This window comes from Oncorhynchus keta, chromosome 11 (genome assembly GCF_023373465.1).
Source record: "Oncorhynchus keta strain PuntledgeMale-10-30-2019 chromosome 11, Oket_V2, whole genome shotgun sequence".
Lineage (NCBI taxonomy): Eukaryota > Metazoa > Chordata > Actinopteri > Salmoniformes > Salmonidae > Oncorhynchus > Oncorhynchus keta.
In genome coordinates, this window is record NC_068431.1 from 44287228 (window position 1) to 44313999 (window position 26772).

The 26772-nt window shown below is 43.4% G+C and overlaps 1 protein-coding gene across 45 annotated transcripts in view; it reads left to right on the forward strand.

The window, feature by feature from the left end:
* Nucleotides 1–26772, forward strand: part of LOC118381495 (protocadherin gamma-C5-like) — a 121079-nt gene that overhangs the window by 65705 nt on the left and 28602 nt on the right. For 3 of the 45 annotated variants that reach the window (XM_052457274.1, XM_052457293.1, XM_052457306.1), the window contains exon 1: nt 828–3361. The exons of 33 other annotated variants lie outside the window; for them this stretch is intronic. In XM_052457274.1, coding sequence (XP_052313234.1) covers nt 950–3361 — 2412 coding nt within the window. In that variant the 5' untranslated portion in view covers nt 828–949. Of the gene's footprint in view, nt 1–827; nt 3362–3779; nt 6366–18380; nt 21014–23756; nt 26382–26772 lie in introns of those variants that run through there. 9 more of the 45 variants (XM_052457267.1, XM_052457290.1, XM_052457303.1 and 6 more) reach the window with 4 other exon arrangements.

The following is a 26772-nucleotide window of genomic DNA, read 5'->3' on the forward strand; positions in this document are numbered from 1 at the left end:
CCTTCCTTTTCATCTCGTGTGTAGTGGATATAATATCCGTGAGGATCTACAGATAGAGACAATCACGCATCAGGCTGTAAATTTGCCAGACCTTTTAGTCAGAACGTGTAAATAATGGACCCGAGCTCTATGGAGACTTAACAGCGTGCACAAATAGATACACTTCCTATATTGACCAGATTCCCCTGAACAGGTGAGATAATGTCTGCCCAATGTGTTATGCTGGTTGATGATTTTACAATTTCATTTGTTTTGTTTAAACTTAGATTCGGTCTTTGACATCCTATGACGTTCTCATAGGATCCTATGACGTTTACGGGCTAAATCACGTCATTTACTAATCATTAATTGACTAATCGTATTCAAAGAGTGGTCTCAGTCCTGTGTTCATTTCAGCACCTCCGCTCATGGACAGCAACAATGTCAGACAGACATTTGATTTATATGAACTTTTAACTTGTTTTGGATCAAAGGTAGTTCTGACCGAGGATGACAACATATGTAGTAGCCTAATGTGCATCTCACTTCATCTTGTTTTACATTAGCGTGTTTTTGAACATGCAGACCATACAATGAAAATAATTCACAATCTGCCGTCATTCTGTAGCCTACAGTATGGTGTGGATATTTCGGAGTTGTGATTTCTGATAAGAGGCTTTTGTCAGAAACATGTTTCTCTACACATGTAATAACTCCCCTATGCTCTTAGTGCCGCTGTTGACCGATACAATAGTAGACCTGCAAGAGAGTAATGTTGACCCTGCCTATTTTGTGGATGATATTCGAGTCGCAGTGACATGTACGCAAACACTATTGCTTTGGGAGTGTGAGAACATTGTCTCTGACGGATGTCATTGGAATAACAGCCCTATCTTGATTTGCTCCTTTGCCTACATATAGGCCTACGCCTTGTCGGATTTTAACTATTGAAGTTGTGCAACGTAAAGAAATGTATTTTCTTTGTTTCCGTGGCACAGGGGAATCCGCCATTTGGAAATGGCAACTGTATCTTCTCCTCTCAGTCTGGTTTCACCGGTATGTGGACGGCCAGGTCCGCTATTCTATTCCAGAGGAGATGACGAAGGGTTCATTCGTGGGGAATATCGTTCAGGACCTAGGGCTGGAAGTTAAAAGACTGAAATCAGGTCGAGCGCGTATTTTTTCAGAAGATAGCCGTGAGTATATCGGTCTTAATGCGGACAAAGGGACTCTGCTTGTGAAAGACAGGATTGATAGAGAGGAGCTGTGCGCCCAAGTGGCTCCATGTTCGTTACATTTCCAGATAATTCTTGAAAATCCCGTTGAACTTCACCGTATTGATGTGGAGATATTAGATATAAACGACAATTCTCCAGTATTTCCAAGTAAAGAAATTCGATTACAGATTAGTGAGGGGTCTCTGTCTGGTACCCGTTTTCCGCTAGAGAATGCTATGGATCCTGACGTCGAAATGAATTCCATTCAAACATATTCCCTTCTCCCGAGTGATCATTTCACTCTGAAGCAACATTCGCACTCTGATGGCAGTAAATATTTAGAAATGGTACTTCAAACGATGCTGGACAGGGAAACAAATGAGCAACATGTTTTAGTGTTAACTGCTGTGGATGGAGGTAATCCTCAGAAGTCGGGCACGGTCAAAATATATATACAAGTATTAGATATAAATGATAATGCACCCGTATTTAGCTCTGTACTTTATAAATCCTCTTTATCGGAAGATACGCCTAAAGGGACTGTGATTTTGAGAGTCAGTGCTACCGATTCAGATAAAGGGACAAATGGAGAGGTTGTGTATTCTTTTTCCCATTCCACTGTTAGCGCGTCCGATCTGTTCACTGTTGATCCTCTTACCGGAGAAATCAAAGTTAACGGTAAATTAGATTTCGAGACTAACAAACAACATAAAATAAGTGTGCAAGCAATGGATCGGGGTTCTCTTACAGATTCGTGTAAAGTACAGCTCGATATTTTGGACATCAATGACAACGACCCTGTAATTACATTAATAACTTTTTCTAACCCAATACCCGAAGACGCATCACCAGAGACAGTTATAGCAATGCTGAACATTAAAGATTTAGACTCTGGTAGAAATGGACACATCAAATGTTCCGTAAACTCGGATTTACCTTTTCGTATTAAGTCATCCTCTTCCAACATCTACAGTTTGGTCACAGATCAGATGTTGGACCGTGAAATGGTTTCCGAGTACAATATTACAATAACAGCGGTGGATGAGGGGTTTCCTCCGCGTTCTACTAACAAGACTCTGACATTGAGAATATCGGATGTGAATGATAATGCTCCAGTATTTGAGAGGCACTCATACTCTGCTTATGTGAGGGAGAACAACTCTCCCGGTGTATCCATATTTTCACTAACAGCCAGTGATAAGGACACCGGCAACAACGCACGTATTTCTTATTTTATAGATGATTCCCATAAATATGGACTTTCAGCATCCCCATTTATATCTGTGAATTCAGAAAGTGGCGTGATCCACGCAGTGCGTGCTTTTGATTATGAACAAATCAAAGAATTTAAGATCTGCATTAAAGTGCAAGATGGCGGCTCACCGCCTCTGAGCACCAATGTAACTTTAACTGTTTTCATACAAGACCAGAACGACAACGCGCCTCAGGTTCTCTACCCAGTACAAACTAGTGGCTCTCTGGTGGCTGAAATGGTGCCTCGTTCAGCAGATGTGGGCTATCTTGTCACTAAAGTGGTGGCTGTTGATGTGGACTCCGGACAGAATGCTTGGCTCTCATATAAACTGCAGAAAGCGACAGACAGGGCACTGTTTGAAGTGGGCCTACAGAATGGAGAAATAAGAACCATACGCCAGGTCATTGATAAAGATGCTGTGAAACAAAAGCTCACTGTTGTAGTGGAGGACAACGGGCAGCCCTCTCGATCAGCTACAGTCAATGTGAACGTGGCGGTGGCGGACAGCTTCCCGGAAATCCTTTCAGAACTCACTGACTTTACGCAAGACAAAGAATACAACAATAACCTGACATTTTATTTAATTTTGGCACTTGCTGTGGTTTCACTACTTTTTATTTTTTCTATTATTTCTATAATTTCTGTCAAACTCTACCGGTGGAAACAGAATAAGTTATTCTATAAATCTGCAGCAAACCTCCCCGTTATCCCATATTACCCTCCCGTTTACCCAGACGGAACCATGGGAACCCTACAGCGTGTGTACAACTATGAGGTGTGTGGGACCACTGACTCCAGGATGAGTGATGTGAAGTTAGCTAGGCCTTGTAGCCAGAACACACTGGTGGATGTGAGTCGCATGGGGACAATGCAGAGAGAAAAGAGGGAGCAGGAGGATGGTGATGGAGAGGTGAGAAGGCATATTGAAATCAATCTTACCTCTTTTTTTTATAGGCTATCTGGGATGTTGATGCATCGCGCTCGCTCTCACTCCCTCTATGCGTTCATTTCTGCGCAGGCGTTGTCGTTACGCATGCGACTGTGTGTTTTCCAATGCATCTTAGTGTAATGACTCTGCTTCAGCTATATTCATGTATGACATTCGTATGCAGTATGTATGCTATGATAATATGGAGGAGAATTTTGCAATACGAAATGTGTAACTGTTTTATGTCAATCATTTGTTCGGTGTTTTGACGTTTGACACATTTTCTTTAGTGATGTAGTACTTTGTTTGAACCGTGAGTGCCGCTGTTGATCGCATGTAATATTTAGCACAATCACACTATGGTTCCTACTATAATAATGCGCTTAGCAACACCCAGAGAGCACATTAAACTGGAGACCCAGTTGATAGAATAAGGGCCCTATTCTGGATAGTACATTAGGTCTACAGAAACACTTTGTTCTGTAAACGGACGTCACATTGACTGGATTCTTGAAAAATACGTTCTAGGATTTATTTTCTGCCTCAATATTGTGTTTTGGCTTTGGCTTTTTGTCGTGAAATGGCAATGAGAAGGAACAACAGGCTCTTGGAGTGGCTATTGTGCACATTCATGGTTTGCGCCTTCTCAGCTTACGCTGTGTCCGGACAGGTCCGCTACTCCATCCCGGAGGAGATGACGGTGGGCTCCTTTGTTGGGAATATAGCGAAAGATCTGGGACTGGAGCCTCAACGGCTTGTAGCCGGGAGAGCTCGGGTTTTCACCGCGGGCGACAGTGAATACTTGATTCTGAACCGAGAGAAAGGACAATTGTTAGTGAAAGAGAGAATGGACCGGGAACAGCTATGTTTGGAGATCTCAGCATGTAGCTTCAGTTTCGATGTGATTCTAGATAACCCAATGGAGATGTTTCGGGTTACAGTGGAAATACTAGATATCAACGACAATAGCCCCGTTTTTCCAAAAAAGGAAATTGAATTGGAAATTAGCGAGTCAGTCCTACCTGGTGCGCTTTTCTCTATAGAAAGCGCAATAGACCAAGACGTAGGGGCAAATACACTCCAGAAATACGTATTAAACCCCACGGATCATTTTAATCTTAAGATTCAAGGTCGTCTAGATGTAAGTGAAAACATAGAGATAGTACTTCAAAAACCCATGGACAGAGAAAAGACAAAGCATCACTATTTGACTTTAACTGCTGTCGATGGCGGAGACCCTCGGAGGTCTGGAACAGTTCAAATCCACATTGTGGTTCTCGATGCCAACGACAATGCCCCGATATTTAGCCAAGCTACATATAAAGCATCCGTTGTAGAAAATGCTGGGAAGGGCACATTGGTTACAACAGTGAGCGCGACAGACGCAGACGAGGGATCTAGCGCCAATATAGAATTTTATTTTGAGCATGCTACCACTACTATCCGAGAGCTATTCACAATTGACCCGATATCAGGTGAGGTGAAGGTAGTGGGTGATATAGATTATGAAAGAAACAAACAATTTAGGATAAAGGTACAGGCTAAAGATAACGGTGGCTTAACAAACTCATGTGGAATCGTTCTCGATGTTGTTGATATGAACGATAACACTCCGAAAATAACCGTCATGTCATTTTCTAGTGCCCTGCCCGAGGACTCAGTCCCTGGAACTATTATAGCCATGATTAACATCCAGGATATTGATTCAGGCGACAATGCTAAGGTTTCATGTTCCATTGATCGCGACCTTCCTTTCAAAATTGAATCAGCTTTAGCAAATTACTACAATCTGGTGACGGACTCGGTATTGGATAGAGAACAGACATCAGAATATAATGTAACAATCACAGCAGTAGATGGAGGCTACCCGCCTCGCTCAAGTAAAAAGACGCTCAGTTTAAAGCTTTCAGATGTGAACGACCATGCGCCCCAGTTCCAACAAGAAAGCTATGACGCCTATGTGTTCGAAAACAATGCCTCTTCTCTGTCGTTCTATTCTGTAAGCGCTACAGATGCAGACTGGGGACCAAATGCTCGGGTATCATATTTCCTTGAGGACGGTAGTTTAAACGGAGCTCCACTCTCCTCTTATGTTACTGTAAATTCAGACAGTGGGGGGCTTTACGCAGTGAAACCCTTTGACTATGAGCAAATTAAATCTTTCAAAATACATGTCAAAGCACAAGATGGAGGCTCACCCCCATTGAGTGGCAATGTAACTATAAACGTATTCATAAAAGACGAGAACGACAACGCGCCTCAGGTTCTGTATCCAGTACAAACTGGTGGCTCTCTGGGGGCTGAAATGGTGCCCCGTTCAGCAGATGTGGGCTATCTTGTCACTAAAGTGGTGGCTGTTGATGTGGACTCCGGACAGAATGCTTGGCTCTCATATAAACTGCAGAAAGTGACAGACAGGGCGCTGTTTGAAGTGGGCCTACAAAATGGAGAAATAAGAACCATACGCCAAGTCAATGATAAAGATGCTGTGAAACAAAAGCTCGCTGTTGTAGTGGAGGACAACGGGCAGCCCTCTCGATCAGCTGTAGTCAATGTGAACGTGGTGGTGGCGGACAGCTTCCCTGAAGTGCTCTCAGAATTCACTGACTTCACAGTGGACAGGGAATATAATGACAACCTGACTTTTTATCTAGTGTTGGCCTTGGCTGTGGTATCGGTTCTGTTCATATTCTCCATTATTGCCCTTATCACAGTTAAAATCCACAGATGGAGACAGAATCGATTATTCTATAAATATGCAGCAAACCTCCCCGTTATCCCACATCACCCTCCCGTTTACCCAGACGGAACCATGGGAACCCTACAGCGTGTGTACAACTATGAGGTGTGTGGAACCACTGACTCCAGGATGAGTGATGTGAAGTTAGCTAGGCCTTGTAGCCAGAACACACTGGTGGATGTGAGTCGCATGGGGACAATGCAGAGAGAAAAGAGGGAGCAGGAGGATGGTGATGTGTCTGAAGAGGTGAGACTCCCATTCTGTCCTCTACTTAGATAAGAATAAAGCTTGTGTACATCTGACTGACTGAGGGATGTTTCTACACTGCAATCGTCCTATTCTTTTGCCTCTGTGGGATCAAGTCAACCTTTATCATTGAGTCATGTCAGTAGCATGGTCCAAAAACTGAATTGGTGGCTGGGACTGCAGGCAAGGAGACTTAGACGCCATTCTAATCTGTGTAACAGTCTGCGGTCTGAGTCTATCCATATGAAGGGGTGTACATATTGAATCTTTGTGTGGCCCATTTGACCTTTATTATGGTTAAGAGTTTCCCACTACATGCTGTTGACAGCGCTACATGTAATTGCTGTCTAGTCGTGTCTATCCATCTCTCTGTGTGTCTCAGCCAGCCTCTATCAGTAATTCTAAAAAGCATTATGGAGGCCAGATTGCTCAGCAAGTAGCCTTTGATGCCATGCTTCTGTGTTAATCTGTTTCACCTGGTTCATGAAATGCACTGCAACACTGTGGCCATGTTCATCGGGTGATTACTCTTTTCCATTCTTATTTACCCAGCAGGTGTGCAGATAAAGGAGCAGGTTATGAAATCACTGTATCAGTTTCATTAGGTCTCGTCTGACTAACAGACTGATCGACTGATCTGACTGGGTGATTGACTGGCTGACTGACTGACTAACGGGTTGACTGACTTGACGGGTTGACTGACTTGACTGGTTGACTGACTTGACTGGTGGACTGACTGACTGACTGGTTGACTGAATTGACTGGTGGACTGACTGACTGACTGGTTGATTGACCTGACTGACTGACTGGTTGACTGACCTGACTGACCTGACTGGCTTGTCTGACTGACTGGTTGACTGACCTGACTGGCTGACTGACTGACTGACTGGCCGACTGACCTGACTGGCTTGACTGACTGACTGGTTGACTGACCTAACTGGCTGTCTGACTGACTGGTTGACTGTCCTGACTGGCCTGCCATGACTGACTTGACTGACTGACTCACTACTAATACTATCAAATAATTGTTCTGAGGAGCCCTCATTCCTATCTATCCCATGGATCTTCGCTCTCCCCATCTGTATTTTTATCTCACCCCCCCCCGCCTCCCACCATTTTCCCTCCTTTTCCTCTCCCTCTCTGTACAACCCTATGGTGCTTGGGCAAACTGACCCACTTTCCCCCTCACACACTGCTCTAATATCCTGTGTTGCTGTGGTGCAGTAATGGGCTTATATGTCTCTCCCATCAGACACTGGGCTTAATTCCATGGCAGTGTTACACCCATTCCTGTATGGAAAACTGTCACTGCTCTGTATTCAGAATGAGTGTGTCTGTTGGGTCATACTATGTAACTCTGTCTCTGAGTCTGTCTGTAACCAATGGTCTTGCTTACTTGTCATTCACAGTAGTAATGTCCCTTTTCTGTCTATGGCTCACAGGTTGTAAGGGTTTAGACTGGATCTTGTTAGTGAGTGGAGGATTGTATGTAACATGGCATGCTGTTAACAGTGACAGTGATGTCAAACCTGCCTAGTAACAGCCAGCAACAACGTCACGTCTTTGCCTTCATTTTAACCACTAGGCCTAAAGCGTGGTTACCGGGGTATTTTAACGAGCCATAGGAAAACAGAAAAGACCAAAGACTTGTTTTAATGGTTGTGTTCATCTGCGTGTGTGTGGGTTTGTGAGTATAGTTCAATTCAGGCAATCTCTAGTGTTATGCCCTCTTCTCTCCAGCGTACCAGGAAGATTCACCTCAAGCTCATGCACATTGTCATGGCAACACTCTCTCCATACAGACAGTGCTGCAGATTCCGGACATAAGACATGTTGTGTGGTTGGTGACTTGTAAACAACACTGTTCGTAGTCTCGTGGTCTTTTTGGCTAGAGCAAGTACTGTTCTAAAAGCTGCCTTGTCTTACAACCTCTCAGCATGTTTCTAGGTGTGCATGCATCTGTGCCTGTCTGCATAACAGACGGAGTGATGATTTGAATTCTCCCGTGTATTTGTAAAAAGCCAGTGTCGCCCTGTAGTTACGCAACATGTCATGAAGGCAAGAAGTTGGCTGGACTCATTTGATCCAGAAGCACTGAATTCTTTTTGCCCTGAGTCTCACTGCACTGGCATGACAACTGCTTGCAACACAACACTGACCCAGTTTGAGTAGCCTCCTCTCTATTTCCTGTTACGTTTGAGAGCGATGGGACAGCTTAGTTGTGTTCCATTCTGATGCCTCTGTAACTACCCATCAACCACTCTGTCTTAGCCCCATTGCATGACATTTTAGTCATTCAGCAGACACTTATCCAGAGCGACTCACAGTAGTGAGTGCACACATTATGTTTTTACACAAACGTAGGCTTACACCTGTACTATACAGTCACAGTGTAGTTTATACCCATGTAACCAACCTTTTGCCTCTCTCTTTGTCTCTTCCCCACATAATCTCAAGCACTCACTTGTCCATGTCAGACATGGATGTTGTCAGTGTGTCCTTTATGTGTCTGTTTATCAGGTTGTATTGAGCACACAGCGTGGAGGCAGTGGGAGGGGGCAAGGCATTGTTGTGCATCATGCAGCAGTATGAAGGCTGTGGGACGCATATTTCACATTGGCACTAGCTTCTGTCCTGCATATTATCACATAAACCCACAAAGTGTCACAGAGTCATTTCTAAACATCTCTCTGTCTGTCTGTCTCTCTCTCTCTCTCGCTCTCTCTGTCTGTCTCTGTCTCTCTGTCTGTCTCGTTCTCTCTCTCTCGCTCCCTCTGTCTTGCTCTGGCTATCTGTTTGGCTTTCTGTCTGTCTCTGTCTCTCTCTTTCTCCCTCTCTTTGCCTCTCTCTCTCTCTCTCTTTCTCTCTCACACAAACACTCTCTGCCTGGCTCTCTCTCTCTCTCTCTCTCTCAATCTGTTTCTCTCTTTCCTCTTTCTTCATCTCTCTCCCTGTAACAAAAAGCTTCTCACTATGTATCACATACTGATCCAAGATGGCATAGCAGTCCTTTGTCCTCGTCGTGTCCCGTGTATATATATATTTACATTTTTATATATTTTCTTTTCCAAAAACTCAACTTCAAAACACTCTCCTGCAACCCGCCTCACCAATTTAAAAAAAGAAAAAAGTATTACTTACCTCAAATCTGAAATCCACAATAGAAGCTAGCCTGAAGCTAACCAGAAGCTAACCAGAAGCTAACCAGGAGCTAACCAGAAGCTAGCCAAAAGCTAGCCAGAAGCTAACCAGGAGCTAACCAGGAGCTAACCATAAGCTAGCCAAAAGCTAGCCTGAATCTAGCCAGAAGCTAGCCAGTTTACTGGCTAACGTTAGTACTTAGCTAACCACGGTTGATGGTCATCAGCTATCCTTTAGCTCGAAAAGCTATCGCCAGTTTTGTACAACACGACTCAGACCAGAATATACCGGAGCTATTTTTCTCTCCATATCCCCGGATTTCAACCAAATGCTCTGAACATTTACACCTGGATCTCGCAGTTAGCTAGCTGCTATCCGTGGGACTATTGTCTTACGTCGGTCCCGGAGCAAACTTCAATTATCCTGGAGTTAGCCAGCTGAAGAGTTCCATCAACCACTCCTGGGCTATTATCACCTATCCGGACCTGTTTTACTACCGATGCTGAGCCCCACCAGGCCTTCACGACTGGACTACCGACTTTATCTGCACGAGGGAGTTATCCAACTGGCTCCACCGTCGCGTCGTTACCTAAACGGCCATCTGCGGCCCGCTAATCGTTAGCTGTCTTATCGGCTGCTATCTGAATAGGTCTCTAGGGCAATTTTTCTTAGGTAGGCCTTTTTTGCCTTTTTGCCTCCCTTATCTCAACTCATTTGCTCACATTGTATATCGACTCATTTTTCTACTGTATTATTGACTGTATGTTTGTTTTACTCCATGTGTAACTCTGTGTTGTTGTACGTGTCGAACTGCTACGCTTTATCTTGGCCAGGTCGTAGTTGTAAATGAGAACTTGTTCTCAACTTGCCTACCTGGTTAAATAAAGGTGAAATAAAAAATTAAAAAATAAAAATGTCACGTCGGTATCTATGGCCCTCTAGGTTGGTTCAACACCACAGCTTTATACAGTGAGGCTATGGAATAAATATTTTTTTATAGAACACTTCCCACAGTAAGACTCTCTCTTAACAGAGACTGTGTTTGATAAGTAGCCCTTTGGCTTTACACTCCTGGCTTTGGGTTTTCCCTATCTGTAATAACAGAAAGTGTGCTCTGCTCATCTTGAGCTATGAACATACAATGCACACAGCACATCAATACTTAATTTGCACAGTAGCCTATACCTTTACCTTTCCAGCATTCATTCAAAACAAATGTGTTTCTCTGTGCATGATTTTCAGACAGCTTGCAGTTTCCCACCCACCCTTCCCCACCGACACAGAAACATTCCACACATTAATTTTCATGACTGGCTGAGTCACACTGAAGACTGCACCATTCCCTCAGAAGTTCCATGCAGCGACAGCTTAATGTATGGAGGTTTGAGCGGAAGGCACTGTATTACAGTGCAGAGACAGAGGAAAGGGACCCCTGCCTTGGACTATGTTTAATTCTTCACTGAGCCGCAGTGGGGCTGGGCAGGGCAGGGCCAGCAGCAAGGGGAAACCTGTCTGTATTATTTTTGTCTGAATCTCTCTATCTCTTTGTCTGGGGAGATGATGTGTGTAACGTTGGTTTCCTACTGTCAGGGAAGATGATATCGTTGCTGGTGTTTGTGAAGATTGTGATAATAAAGATAAGAACAATGTGAAAAATCGTACTCTTCCTTGTTTACAAGTGAAATACAGGGATGTCAACACTCTTGCAGATCTCACCATGTCTTAACTGTTGTAGAGACCAAGCACAGTAAAACAATAAGAAAAACGTGCAAAGGATTTAGTGACATAGTGCCTATATTTTGTGTTTGGTAATAACAAACATGTTTTGTTGGTGATGGTAAACCTGCTTGTGTTCCCCTGGTGGTCAAATCAAATTGTATTTGTCACATGTGCCGAATACAACAGGTGTAGTAGACCTTACCGTGAAATGCTTACTTTACAAGCCCTAAACCAACAATGCAGTTCAAGAAACACAGTTAAGAAAAAAAATTCAAAATAATATAAAGTGAAAAACGAGGCTATATACAGGGTGTACTGGTACCGAGTCAATGTGTGGGGTACAGGTTAGGCAAGGAAATTTGTAAAGTGACTATGCATAGATAATAAACAGCGAGTAGCTGTAAGAAGTTGTTAAGGAACCTTTTGGCCCTCCGGTACCGCTTGCCTTGCAGTAGCAGAGAGAACAGTCTATGAATTGGGTGACTGGAATCTTTGACAATTATTTGGGCCTTCCTCTGACACCGCCTGGTATAGAGGTCCTGGATGTCAGGAAGCTTGGCCCCAGTGTGGTCTGGCACCGACCTTATGATTATAGGGCCCAGAGGTTTTCCCTGATGAAGGGACCTGACCAGGAAAAACTCAGGGCCCTACTCATGAAGCATAAGGAGAACATTAAGAAAACACCAGTGTAATGCTATGGTTGTTGCACACATCGAACCCACACTGCACATGCACAGAATGATATACAACACAGTGGTCATGCTAAGTGACTGAGGTCATGCTAAGTGACTGTGGTGAACATGCATCAGATTGGTCTGTATCAAAACTCTTTTTCTGTTTTGATAAGTATGTCTCTGTGTGCTGTGAGTACAGTCCTTGTCCTAATCTAATGAATATGTCTTTCTTTTCTCTCTTTTCCATGTTGTCACTGCATCTGCTCCCTCTGTGTTTCTCAAAACAAGGTAAGATCAACTTCATCTCCTTTTCTACCTGCCAATTTATCCTACCAATCTGTATCCTACCGATCTGTCAAACCACATAAAGTCTCTCTCTCTCTCTCTCTCTCTCTCTCTCTCTCTCTCTCTCTCTCTCTCTCTCACACACACACACACACACACACACACACACACACACACACACACACACACACACACACACACACACACACACACACACACACACACACACACACACACACACACACACACACACACACAAACACACACACTTGTGTATGCACTTAGTCCAATGTAACCTTGAAGAGTGTCATGTTCAACACACAAGTAGCATAGGTAAAGGGACAGATCAGCATTGTTCATCATATGTCACAGCCAGTTATACAGATTTTTGACATTGTATTATTTACGATTCCAATGCTTGCCATTGAAATATCTCAGTGATAACAAAGAGGGTGAAATAACATTCCCATGAGCTGTGTATGAAGAATATCTAAATACATCTATAATGAATACGTTGGTACTTGTATTGGTCACATCTCTTCCTTTGGGTGAATCGCACACATTTATAATTGCTGCAATCATTATTTTCATGAACCTTGGAAAAGGGCTTTACATCTGGTTGACTTATTCATCTATTGAGGCCCAACTCATGAATGATAAAGGAGTGCCTGGTCACATGACAAACAGCAGATTGAAATGCAGACTTTTATACACAGTTTCTCGAACAAAGCGGTTTCAGTACATTTCGGTGACTGTTCTACCTCTTGAAATGCTACCCGGGTGTTTATCTGAGGAAATGTCTGTTCATCTAGCTCCTGTTTCCCTTTCTAGTGAAGGGAAACAAGCACGCATTGTTTATGCCACTCTCGTGCTGCCTGTTGTCTGCCGCATGCACCAGAGTGAGCTCTCCGCCTGTGTGGCGCTGTCCACCCGCGTGGTGCTGAAATTGTCCTCTCTGTGCAGCGCGCGTGGTCTCCTCTGCTTTCCATGGATTGGATAATCTCTTGCTGCACAAGTGGGTCATACTGTGCCACTGATCATCGTGATGAAATACGACTGTATTTATATCTTGTCGACCTGGCCCATATTATATAACACTGTGATACGATTATAAGCATGATTCATGATTAAACCTTTATTTTCATCTAACGCTGTAATAGGTCGTTAAAACGTCACAATATGGTGCAGAGCGTTCGATTTGACTGGTGGGGGCACGGAGACCTCCAGCTCCTCTAAAACTATTGACAACTACGTGCCGTTTGCAAGTGATTGTTAAATCAACTATTTGGTTTTAATATCCTCACGTCTTGAAGTGCCTAGTCAGACCTACACATTTCAGATTATTCTCTTTCATCGAAATGATGCAGCAGGTAACTGCATGCTTTTCATGATCAGTAAAAAAATCTATTGATTATTTATTTCCAGACACATGGAAAGAGCTTGAAATCGGCAAGTCCTCTTCCTGGTAAAGTTGTCAGTCGGACTACCGTCATCACCACTATAGATGGCAAGAAAACATAGCCATCTAGTTTATCCACTGAATGTTCGCCAACTTGTCCATCATTCAATATAACCTGCCATGTCTGTAAGCAGTAATCACTTAGAAACACTTAGAAACAACATTGAACAGAAGATAATGTTAACTTCGCTGGGCAGGCCCTACATTGGTTTGAGAACGAGCTGCATTAGGTCTACATACCACTATCTTTACGCCAATGTACACCGTTTATATTTGTAGCTTGCAAAGTACACATGATCAGCTAACAGTACATTGGTAAATGCGCCCTTCTGCTGCTTGACAGGTAGAGCCCTACAAAGGATTGAAAATGAACGTAAACCACTCGTACTTGTCAGGTACAGGTCACTTTTGTTCTATATCACTAAAATATCCACTTAATGGTGGCAACTATTGAGAGATATCGTGAGGCTACCCTCACTTATCTGAAATTACATGATCAATCGATGTTTACTGATCATGAAAAGCATGCAGTTACTTGCTGTATAACTCGGATGATAGAGCTAAATGTGCCCAATTCGTTTTGCATGGAATAATCTGAAATGTGAAGTTCTGACTAGGCACTTCAAGAGGTGATAATATTACAACCAAACAGTTAACATTTATTTAACAATCACTTGAAAACGGAAGGCAGTTGTCAATGGTTTTAGCGAAGCTGTGGATCTCCATGGAGGCAAATCGAACGCTCTGCACCTTATTGTGTGACGTTTTATTGACGACGACCTATTAGAGCACCCTCGGTTGCTCGGGATATTTAGTTAATCTATGCCCCACGGTTGTAGCCTGCTGTCGATAAAAATCAGTGTGGGCGAATTGCTATTGTGGTGGTCAGACATATAGACCTAGCCTAAAGGCTTCCTCGGTCAGTTACACAGAAAATTAGTAAAATAATAAAATATGTAGGCTACTATGTAAATACACGCTACTAAACCGTGTGTACGTGCGTGTGTGCGTACGTGTGAACGTGTACGTGTGCGTCAAGCCTCTATTCCCTTTTGCTTCAGCCTCTCGCGATCCTTTCACTCCCAGCCCTTTACTCCCCCCTTCTGCTCGCGCTGAGCATGCTACTGTGATTAGACGTGTGTGTGTGAGAGGGGATGAGAGAGACTGGCTCCCTGCTCCTCATGACAGACTGTGAGAACACCAGTAGGCTGTGCTTCCCTCTCATTGCCACACGACGGCAGAAAGAGTACAGTAAACGGAGGGCTTGAAGTGATACAGTGCTTTTATGATTATTGGGTAATAATAATAATAATAATAGGCTATAGGCTAATATTAGCATTTTGGGGGGGCGCTATTTATTTATTTATTTAGTGAATTACCACGTTTATTTTGTACAGTAGCATATTTACTACTTTTCAATCAAAGTAAAATGTTACACCTGTAAATAAATACTGAGTATCTGTTTCTGTATTTTAATTCTACTCATAGTGAAGGAATAGACTGCACCTTTAAGATACTCTACGTGTGTGATTGGTTATATCAAGAGGGTTCTCTGCACCAATACTGAGCTGAGCCAGACAAAGGGATCTACTCCCTCCCCTCAGACTCAGCATTACATCCCGTAGCCTACAATGCTCAGATCTGGGAGCTACACTTGAACTGAATGGAAACAAAAGAAGGTCTGCTTGCATTTTTGGGAAATGTGTATTCAAGACACGATGGCGAATAACTTGAGTTTTAATATTTTGTGATGGTGAGGATTTACTGTGATTTACTGTGAGGATTTACTGTGAAAAGGAGGTTCGATGGAACAAAGGACAATGAGGATTCGAGGCCATTTGAGGTGGCAAGTGTTATGGATTTATCCATTTGTTCTCCTGTGGAATACAATAGAGGCACAGATTGCATACACTATACCTGAGGAGTTAAAGGAAGGTTCTGTTGTTGGAAATATAGCCAAGGACCTGGGTTTGGGAATATCTGAGATATATGACCGTAAACTGAGGATAGCTTCTGATGCTGGTAAGCAGTATTTCAGTGTGGATTTGGGAAAGGGTGAGCTGGTTGTCAATGAAAGGATAGACAGAGAATATTTATGTGGAGAGAATGTCCCTTGTTTGTTACCGCTGGAGGTTATAGTTGAAAATCCTTTACAGCTGCACCGCATGGAAATCGAAATACAGGATATAAATGATAATTCTCCAGGTTTTCTTACAAATGAACGCATTTTTAAAATAGCTGAGGTGATTAATCCAGGTGCAAAATTCCCATTGGAAAGTGCCCATGATCCTGACGTAGACGCAAATTCATTACGGTCCTATAGTATCAGTGATAATGACCATTTCCTGTTGAACATGAAGACCCAGGGAGGCCAACAAATTCCCGAACTTGTGCTGAAGACTTCACTGGACAGAGAGAAGCAGGCCGTTCACAAGCTCGTGCTCACCGCTGTAGACGGAGGGACTCCTGCACGATCTGGTACTTCTGAAATCACTGTCATAGTTCTTGATGTTAATGATAATGAGCCCCAGTTTGAGAGACCTTTTTATGAAATAACTGTAGCTGAGAATAGACCCGTTGGCAATCAGATAGCGAATGTAAAAGCATCAGATTCTGACGAAGGACTAAATGGAGAGATCGAGTATTTCTTTGCAGACCAGACCCCAGATAGTATAAGGACATTACTTAATGTTGACTCAAATACTGGCGAAATAACTATCAAAGGACAGCTTGATTATGAACAGACGAATTTGCATACATTTGATATTGTGGCAAAAGATAAAGGCAGTCCACAGATGGAGGGGCACTGCAGTGTAAAGATCAATATTGCTGATGTTAATGATAATGCTCCTCAAATTATTATAACCTCACTGACCAGTCCAATACCGGAGAATTCAGCCCCTGGAATGGTTATTGCATTGATTAGCGCGAAAGACTTAGACGTTGGTGAGAATGGCAAAGTAAAGTTAAACATGTCCCGGGGTTCCCCGTTCACTCTGAAGCCCTCTGTTTCCAATCATTATGCACTGGTGACTAACGGTCCATTAGACCGAGAGACGTTCTCGAAGTATGATGTTGTCATTAACGCGGTTGATTCAGGTTCCCCACCTTTATCTACAAAGAAAACCGTTACCGTGAAAATCCTAGATGTCAATGACAATCCTCCAGTGTTTTCGCAGACATCCTATACTGTTTATGTCAAAGAAAACGGAACCCCGGGATCTATAATGAGCTCAGTGTCCGCCTCTGATACAGACATGGGTGAGAATGCGAAGATCTCCTATTCTATATTAGACTCTAAAGTACAAGACGTGTCTGTCTCCTCCTATATTTACATAAACTCAGATAACGGCAGCATCTACAGCATGCACTCGTTTGACTATGAGAAACTGAAGGTGTTTCAGATACAGGTCCAGGCAAACGACCACGGCTCTCCGTCTTTGAGCAGCAACGTCACGGTTCATGTTTTTATCCTGGATCAGAACGACAATGCACCCGCTGTTATTTACCCATCCGCTGTCATGGGCTCTGTCTCCCATCAGAAGATGCCCCGGTCCGCTAAAGCAGGCCACCTGACCACTAAGATATCGGCAGTGGACGCAGACTCGGGCCATAATGCCTGGATTTCCTATAGGCTGGTGGAGGCCACAGACTCCTCTCTGTTCAGTGTGAATCTTTACACAGGGGAGGTGAAGACTAAACGCGCTGTTTCAGAGCAGGATGACTCCTCTCAGAGGCTGCTTATAGAGATACAGGACAATGGGGAACCGGTCCAGTCCGCCACAATCACAGTCAACATATTGTTAGAGGAAGGGCTCCACGAGCACATCTCGGACTTCCGCCAGAAAACAGCCGAGCCCAGCAAGAGAAACAGTAAAATCACCTTTTATTTGATCATCTCTCTGGCCTCAGTGTCCGTTTTGTCTTTGTTGACTTTTCTCATCTTAGTGGTGAAGTGCGTTAGAAACAGCAGGAGCAGCTCGAGTTGCTGTATCAGACGGGCTGACTCTGACGGATACAAGAATCCCAACAGAAACCTGCAGCTCCAGCTCAACACTGACGGCCCTATTAAGTATGTGGAGGTCCTGGGAGGGGACATGTTGTCTCAGAGCCAGTCCTTCAGGTCGTGTCTCTCTCCAGTGTCCGAGTTCAGTGATTTCACCCTCGTTAAGCCCAGCAGCACCACAGACTTTAAGGACATGATAAACGTGCTTGATGCGTCTTTACCGGACAGCGCATGGACGTTCGAGAGCCAACAGGTGAGCGCAGTTACTTTATACTGTGTTTTTTTAAATCACCGGATTATATCGTTGTTCATTTATGACTGTATCTCCTGGCACTTGGTTTTACCACTTCTACTCATTTCAATTCTATATACTTTTGGTGTGTAGGCTATTCATTTTTCATGATATGGAGTCATGAAATGACATTCTTCTACACTTTGGCCTTTATATATTAATTGGTTTGTTTATTGTACATGAAGGTAAACCATAAATGCCAATGCAGTAACATACACCAATTTTGAGGAGTGAATGGACACATCACTACATCACTACTGCTCATAACAGCACTGTTTCTTTAACTGCCAGTGCTGAGATACTCGCCATGATAATTCATTGGAGTTCTGTGAGCCAATCATGTGTTGAACTGTACAAAGAGATCGAGTCCCTCCCCCAGCCTCAGCACCATAACCCCAGCCTCGTCGAGAACCAGGCTTTTTTTTTTAGGTATGGCTCCCCGAGACTACCATAATCCTTACAATGCACAGAGCTGAGAGAGACAGAGCTGCGCTCATTTTGAGAGATAGGACCGATATATAAAACTGTGTTTAATTCTATAGGAATAATAGGTTTTACTTTGCAGGATTATCTTGAAATGTATTACAAACCAAGACCTTTACAAAGTCCAAGGGATCATCATTCATGGAAATGCGGATTCAAATGAAGATGGTATTTCTATGGCGGGGGCTTCTGCTTTCCTCCCTTCTGTGGAATACAATAGAAGCGCAGACGCGCTACACCATCCCGGAGGAGCTGAGTGTGGGATCCGTTATTGGGAATATAGCAATGGATCTGGGTTTGAAAGTGTCTGAGATTTCCGATCGTAAACTGAGGATAGCCTCGGAGGGCGATAAGCAGTATTTCAGTGTGGATTTGGGAAGAGGTGACCTCATTGTTAGTGAGAGAATAGACAGGGAGAATCTGTGTGGACGAAATCCCAATTGTCTGTTACCTTTGGAGGCTTTAATTGAAAACCCACTACAGCTGTATCGTGTTGAAATCGAAATACAGGATATAAATGACAATTCCCCAGTATTCCAAAACAATCAAAATGTTTTAAATATTGCGGAGTCTAGAATTCCAGGTGTTAGATTTCGTTTGGAATCAGCACAAGACCCCGACGTTGGCTCCAATTCATTACGCTCATATACACTAAGTAAAAATGAACATTTTGTGTTAGACATAAAAACAAAGAAGGATGGGTCAAAAGTCCCAGAATTGGTTTTAGAAAAAGTATTGGACAGAGAAAAACAGTCCGTACAGAGCCTGCTTTTGACGGCCGTAGATGGTGGAAATCCTGCTAGATCGGGCACAGCAGAAATTACTATTCGAGTTCTAGACAATAACGACAATGCACCTGTGTTTGAAGAAAGTACATATGACATTCAAGTGGTTGAAAACACATTACCAGGAACGGTCGTCGTCACTGTTAAAGCAGTCGATCTTGATGATGGGTCCAACAGTGAGATCGTTTACTCATTTGGACCACACACATCAGAGTCACTACAGGACCTTATAACTGTAGATCCGCAAACCGGTGAAATAATAGTTCAGGGAAATATAGATTATGAAAAGGGAAATTCGTTTAAATTTGATGTTCTCGCAACAGACAAGGGCACCCCACCAATGCAGGGCGTATGTAGTATTAATGTAGAAGTTATTGATTTAAATGACAATTCCCCAGCTCTCATTTTAAAATCGCAGCCTAGCCCGGTGAGGGAAGACACGCCTATTGGAACGGTTGTTGCTTTGATTAGTGCCAAGGACATAGACTCTGGAGATAATGGTGAGGTAAGTCTGAATATGGCGTTAGGCTTACCTTTTTCATTAAAACCATCCATTTCTAATAACTACGCTTTAGTTACTGATTCCAGTTTCGATCGGGAGAAAAAAACGGAGTATACTGTCGAAATTATAGCTTCTGACCACGGGAAACCGTCTCTTTCCTCTAGAAAAACAATCACGGTTCGTGTTTTAGATGTCAATGACAACTCGCCAGTGTTTTCCCAGCCGTTCTATACTGTGTATGTTAAAGAAAATGGCATCCCGGGATCTTTACTGAGCTCAGTGTCCGCCTCTGATACAGACATGGGTGAGAATGCGAAGATCTCCTATTCTATATTAGACTCTAAAGTACAAGACGTGTCTGTCTCCTCCTATATTTACATAAACTCAGATAACGGCAGCATCTACAGCATGCACTCGTTTGACTATGAGAAACTGAAGGTGTTTCAGATACAGGTCCAGGCAAACGACCACGGCTCTCCGTCTTTGAGCAGCAACGTCACGGTTCATGTTTTTATCCTGGACCAGAACGACAATGCACCCGCTGTTATTTACCCATCCGCTGTCATGGGCTCTGTCTCCCATCAGAAGATGCCCCGGTCCGCTAAAGCAGGCCACCTCGCCACCAAGATATCGGCAGTGGACGCAGACTCAGGTCATAACGCCTGGATTTCCTATAGGCTGGTGGAGGCCACAGACTCCTCTCTGTTCAGTGTGAATCTTCACACGGGGGAGGTGAGGACTAAACGCGCTGTTTCAGAGCAGGATGACTCCTCTCAGAGGCTGCTTATAGAGTTACAAGACAATGGGGAACCGGTCCAGTCCGCCACAGTCACAGTCAACATACTGTTAGAGGACGGGCTCCACGAGCCCATCTTGGACTTCCGCCAGAAAACAGCCGAGCCCAGCAAGAGAAACAGTAAAATCACCTTTTATTTGATCATCTCTCTGGCCTCAGTGTCCGTTTTGTCTTTGTTGACTTTTCTCATCTTAATGGTGAAATGCGTTAGAAACAGTAGGAGCAGCTCGAGTTGCTGTATCAGACGGGCTGACTCTGACGGATACAAGAATCCCAACAGAAACCTGCAGCTCCAGCTCAACACTGACGGCCCTATTAAGTATGTGGAGGTCCTGGGAGGGGACATGTTGTCTCAGAGCCAGTCCTTCAGGTCGTGTCTCTCTCCAGTGTCCGAGTTCAGTGATTTCACTCTCGTTAAGCCCAGCAGCACCACTGACTTTAAGGACATGATAAACGTACTTGATGCATCTTTACCGGACAGCGCGTGGACGTTTGAGAGCCAACAGGTGAGAGTATGTTTTATTACCACCGGATTTAATTGTTGTTAATTTATTACTGTAACTGGATTTTACCACTTATATTCATTCGATGCTATAAAATGTGGGTGTTTTTCTTTTTCTCTTTTTATGAGAGTTTTCAGCTATAGATACTTTATCGGTATTTTTTCAATGTAACGCATCCGCTGATGTTGCACTTTCGCATTTGCTGTGAGAGCGGTGTTAGTCAGACCATTAGACATCCTGAAAATCGGGCTTCACATAAAATAATCTGTAGCGTCCGAACGGGTTGTCCTACATACGATTGTGACCCCTCTATGGAAAGGTGAGACCCAAATGCGCATTGGGACTCGTCTGAAGTCGGTGCAGCAGATGTGCCTAATTACAGTTGAAGTCGGAAGATTACATACTTAGGTCATTAAAACTCGTTTTCAACCACTCCACAAATTTTTTGTTAACAAACTATAGTTTTTTACAAGTCGGTTAGGACATCTACTTTGTGCATGACACAAGTCATTTTTCCAACAATTGTTTACAGACAGATTATTTCACATATAATTCACTGTATCACAATTCCAGTGGGTCAGAAGTTTACATACACTAAGTTAACTGTGCCTCTTAAACAGCTTGGAAAATTCCAGAAAATTATGTCATGGCTTTAGAAGCTTTTGATGGGCTAATTGGCATAATTTGAGTCAATTGGGGGTGTACCTGTGGATGTATTTCAATGCCTACCTTTCAAACTCAGTGCCTCTTTGCTTGACATCATGGGAAAATCAAAAGAAATCCGCCAAGACCTCAGACAAAAATTGTAGACGTCCACAAGTCTGGTTCATAAGGATGAAGGGAGCAATTTCCAACACCTGAAGGTACCACATTCATCTGTACAAACAATAGTACGCAAGTATAAACACCATGGGACCACGCAGCCATCATTCTGCTCAGGAAGGAGATGCGTTCTGGAGATGCGTACTTTGGTGCGAAAAGTGCAAATGAATCCCAGAACAACAGCAAAAGATCTTGTGAAGATGCTGGAGGAAACAGGTACAAAAGTATCTATATCCACAGTAAAATGAGAACTATATTGACATAACCTGAAAGGCCGCTCAGCAAGGAAGAAGCCACTCCTCCTAATCCGCCATAAAAAAAACAAGACTACGGTTTGCAACTGCACATGGGGACAAAGATCGTACTTTTTGGAGAAATGTCCTCTGGTCTGATGAAACAAAAATAGAACTGTTTGGCCATAATGACCATCGTTATGTTTGGAGGAAAAAGGGGGAGGCTTGTAAACCAAAGAACACCATCACAACTGTGAAGCACGTGGATGGCAGCATCGTGTTGTGGGGGTGCTTTGCTGCAGGGAGGAAATAATGAGCTGGCTTCCCGGCTAAACTGAGCAATCGGGGGAGAAGGGCCTTAATCAGGGAGGACTGAGCTCCAGAGTTCCTCTGTGGAGATGGGAGAATGTTTTCAGAAGGACAACCATCTCTGCAGAACTCCACCAATCAGGTCTTTATGGTAGAGTGGCCAGATGGAAGCCACTTCTCAGTAAAAGGTACATGACAACCCACTTGGAGTTTGCCAAAAGGCACCTAAAGGACTTTCAGACCATGAGAAACAAGATTCTCTGGCCTGATGAAACCAAGATTGAACTCTTTGGCCTGAATGCCAAGCGTCACATCAGGAGGAAAACTGGCAACATCCCTACGGTAAATCATGGTGGAGGCAGCATCATGCCTTGGGGATTTTTTTCATCGGCAGGGACTAGGAGACTCGTCAGGATTGAGAGAAAGATGAACAGAGCAAACTACAAAGACATCCTTGATGAAAACCTGCTCCAGAGCACTCAGGACCTCAGACTGGGGTGAAGGTTCACCTTCCAACAGGACAACAAACCTAATTACACAGCCAAGATAACACAGGAGTGGCTTCTGGACAAGTCTCTGAATGACCTTTAGTGACCCAGCCAAAGTCTGGACTTGAACCAGATTGAACATCTCTGGAGAGACCTGAAATAGCTGTGCAGCAATGCTCCCCATCCAACCTGATAGAGGTTGAGAGGATCTGCAGAGAATAACGGGAGAAATTACCCAAATAAAGGTGTGCCAAGGTTGTAGCATCATACCCAAGAAGACTCAAGGTTGTAATCACTGCCAAAAGTGCTTCAACAAATTACAGAGTAAAGGGTCTGAATACTTATTTAAATGTAATATGTTTCTATATTTATTTTTATACATTTTCAAAGATGTCTGAAATTGTTTTTGCTTTTTTCATCATGGGGTATTGAGGGGGAAAGCATGAGGGGGAAAGCAATGAAATCCATTTTAGAATATGGCTGTAAAGTAACAAAATGTGGACAAAGTCAAGGGGTCTGAATACTTTCTTGAATGCACTATACAGGCTATTCATATATTAATTCATGAAATGGCTTTCGTCTACACTTTGGCAAGCGTTTATGTAGGCTATTTATTTGTTGGTTTATTGTACATGAAGGTAAACCATAAAGGCCAATGCAGTAACCTACAACAATATTGAGGAGTGAATGGACACATCACTACATCACTACTGCTCATAACAGCACTGTGTCTTTAACTGCCTGTGTTGAGATACTCGCCATGATAACCCATTGGATTTCTGTGAACCAATCATGTGCTGAACTGTACAAAGAGATCTAGTCCCTCCCCCAGCCTCAGCACTATAAGCCCAGCCTCGTCAAGAACCCTGCTTTTGTTTTTTTTAGGTATGGCTACTGGAGTCTACCATTCTACAATGCATAGAGCTGGGAGAGACAGAGCCGCGCTCATATTGAGAGATAACTAATATTTAAAACGGTGTTCAGTTCTGTATGAATAATATATCTTACTAACTGGGATTACATTGCAATGTATTACAAACCAAGACCTTTACGAAGTCCAAGGGATCGTCATTCATGGAAATGAGGATTCTAATGAAGATAAAGGTTTTCCTATGGATTCTGCTTTTCTTCCTCATGGGGTATACAATAGAAGCGCAGACGCGCTACACCATCCCCGAGGAGCTCAACGTGGGATCCGTTGTTGGGAATATAGCTAAAGATCTGGGTTTGAATTTATCTGAGATTTCCAATCGTAAACTTAGAATAGCTTCCGAGGGTGGTAAGCAGTATTTCAGTGTGGATTTGGGAAAAGGCGAGCTTATTGTTAATGAGAGGATAGACAGAGAAAGTCTTTGTGGAGGAAATGCCAATTGTCTGTTGCCTTTAGAGGCTATTATAGAAAACCCACTACAGCTGTATCGTGTTGAGATCGAAATTCAGGACATAAATGACAATTTACCTGTTTTTCAAAGCAATAGAAATGTTTTAAATATTGCGGAGCACACACTACCAGGCGCAAGATTTCGTTTAGAATCAGCACAAGACCCCGATGTTGGCTCCAATTCTTTACGCACGTATACACTTAGTAAAAATGAACATTTTGTGCTAGATATTAAAACAAATAAAGATGGGTCAAAAGTATCCGAATTGATTTTAGAAAAGATATTGGACAGAGAAAAACAGTCCGTACACAGCCTGCTTCTAACAGCCGTGGATGGTGGGAATCCTGCTAGATCAGGCACAGCAGAAATTATTATTCGGGTACAAGACATAAACGACAATGCACCCATCTTTGAGGAAAGTGGATATGATATCCAAGTGGTTGAAAATACACGTCCAGGAACGGTCGTTGTCACTGTAAAAGCAGTCGACCGTGATGATGGAGTCAATCGTGAGATCGTGTACTCATTTGGACCACACACCTCAGAGTCCCTACAGAACCTTTTAACTGTTAATCCCCAAACTGGCGAAATAAAGGTTAAGGGAGAGATAGATTATGAAGCGAGAAATTCGTTTAAAATGGATGTTCTTGCCACAGACAAAGGCATTCCACCAATGCAAGGCCTGTGTACTATTAATGTTGAAATTATGGATTTGAATGACAATTCCCCAGAGATCATTTTAAAGTCTCAGCCTAGTCCTGTTAGTGAAGACGCGCCAGTTGGAACAGTTATAGCTTTGATAAGTGCCAAGGACGTAGACTCTGGAGATAATGGCAAAGTCAACTTGAATATAGCGCCTGGCTTACCATTTAAATTAAAACCATCCATATCTAACAACTACGCTTTGGTTACGGACACCAGTTTGGATAGAGAAAAAAATCCAGACTACACTGTCGAAATTAAAGCTTCTGACTCCGGAACACCATCTCTCAACTCCAGAAAAACAATTAATGTTCGTATTTTGGATGTCAATGACAACCCTCCAGTTTTCTCCCAACCTTCTTACACTGTTTACGTCAGAGAGAACAATGCTGCTGGATCAATAATAGGTTCAGTATCCGCTTCAGATCCAGATATCGGAGAAAACGCCAAGATCTCCTATTCTATATTAGACTCTAAAGTGCAAGACGTGTCTGTCTCCTCCTATATTTACATAAACTCAAATAACGGCAGCATCTACAGCATGCACTCGTTTGACTATGAGAAACTGAAGGTGTTTCAGATACAGGTCCAGGCAAAGGACCACGGCTCTCCGTCTCTGATTAGCAACGTCACGGTTCATGTTTTTATCCTGGACCAGAACGACAATGCACCCGCTGTTATTTACCCATCCGCTGTCATGGGCTTTGTCTCCCATCAGAAGATGTCCCGGTCCGCTAAAGCAGGCCACCTCGCCACCAAGATATCGGCAGTGGACCCAGACTCGGGCCATAACGCCTGGATTTCCTATAGGCTGGTGGAGGCCACAGACTCCTCTCTGTTCATTGTGAATCTTTACACAGGGGAGGTGAGGACTAAACGCGCTGTTTCAGAGCAGGATGACTCCTCTCAGAGGCTGCTTATAGAGATACAGGACAATGGGGAACCGGTCCAGTCCGCCACAGTCACAGTCAACATATTGTTAGAGGACGGGCTCCACGAGCCCATCTCGGACTTCCGCCAGAAAACAGCCGAGCCCAGCAAGAGAAACAGTAAAATCACCTTTTATTTGATCATCTCTCTGGCCTCAGTGTCCGTTTTGTCTTTGTTTACTTTTCTCATCTTAGTGGTGAAATGCGTTAGGAACAGTAGGAGCAGCTCGAGTTGCTGTATCAGACGGGCTGACTCTGACGGATACAAGAATCCCAACAGAAACCTGCAGCTCCAGCTCAACACTGACGGCCCTATTAAGTATGTGGAGGTCCTGGGAGGGGACATGTTGTCTCAGAGCCAGTCCTTCAGGTCGTGTCTCTCTCCAGTGTCCGAGTTCAGTGATTTCACCCTCGTTAAGCCCAGCAGCACCACTGACTTTCAGGACATGATAAACGTGCTTGATGCATCATTACCGGACAGCGCGTGGACTTTCGAGAGCCAACAGGTGAGCACAATTCCTGCTCAAATGAGTGTTATGCAATCGTCCAGTGTTCTCATCTATTATTCGTATTCCAGTTACTGACTACATTATAATAAATCTTGCATACTTTAAATGTATGTGTTTTCATAACTATGTATGTTGATAATAGGTTCACGTATTTTTTGTGGGTCTTTTGATAAACGTCTTGCATTTCAGAGGCTATACGATGCATAGCCCGCCTTAACTATCTGGCTTTGCGCTGTCCAAGGTTCTGAAATGTACTCTACAGTTCTGACTCGCTGCTAGAATAGGGCAAGAGCTCTGAGTGATTCAGTTCGTCACTATAGCAGCATTGTACTTTTTTAAAACCTCAAGAATATCTTGGTTGTTTTGTACCGTGCTTTTGTTGTTCTGT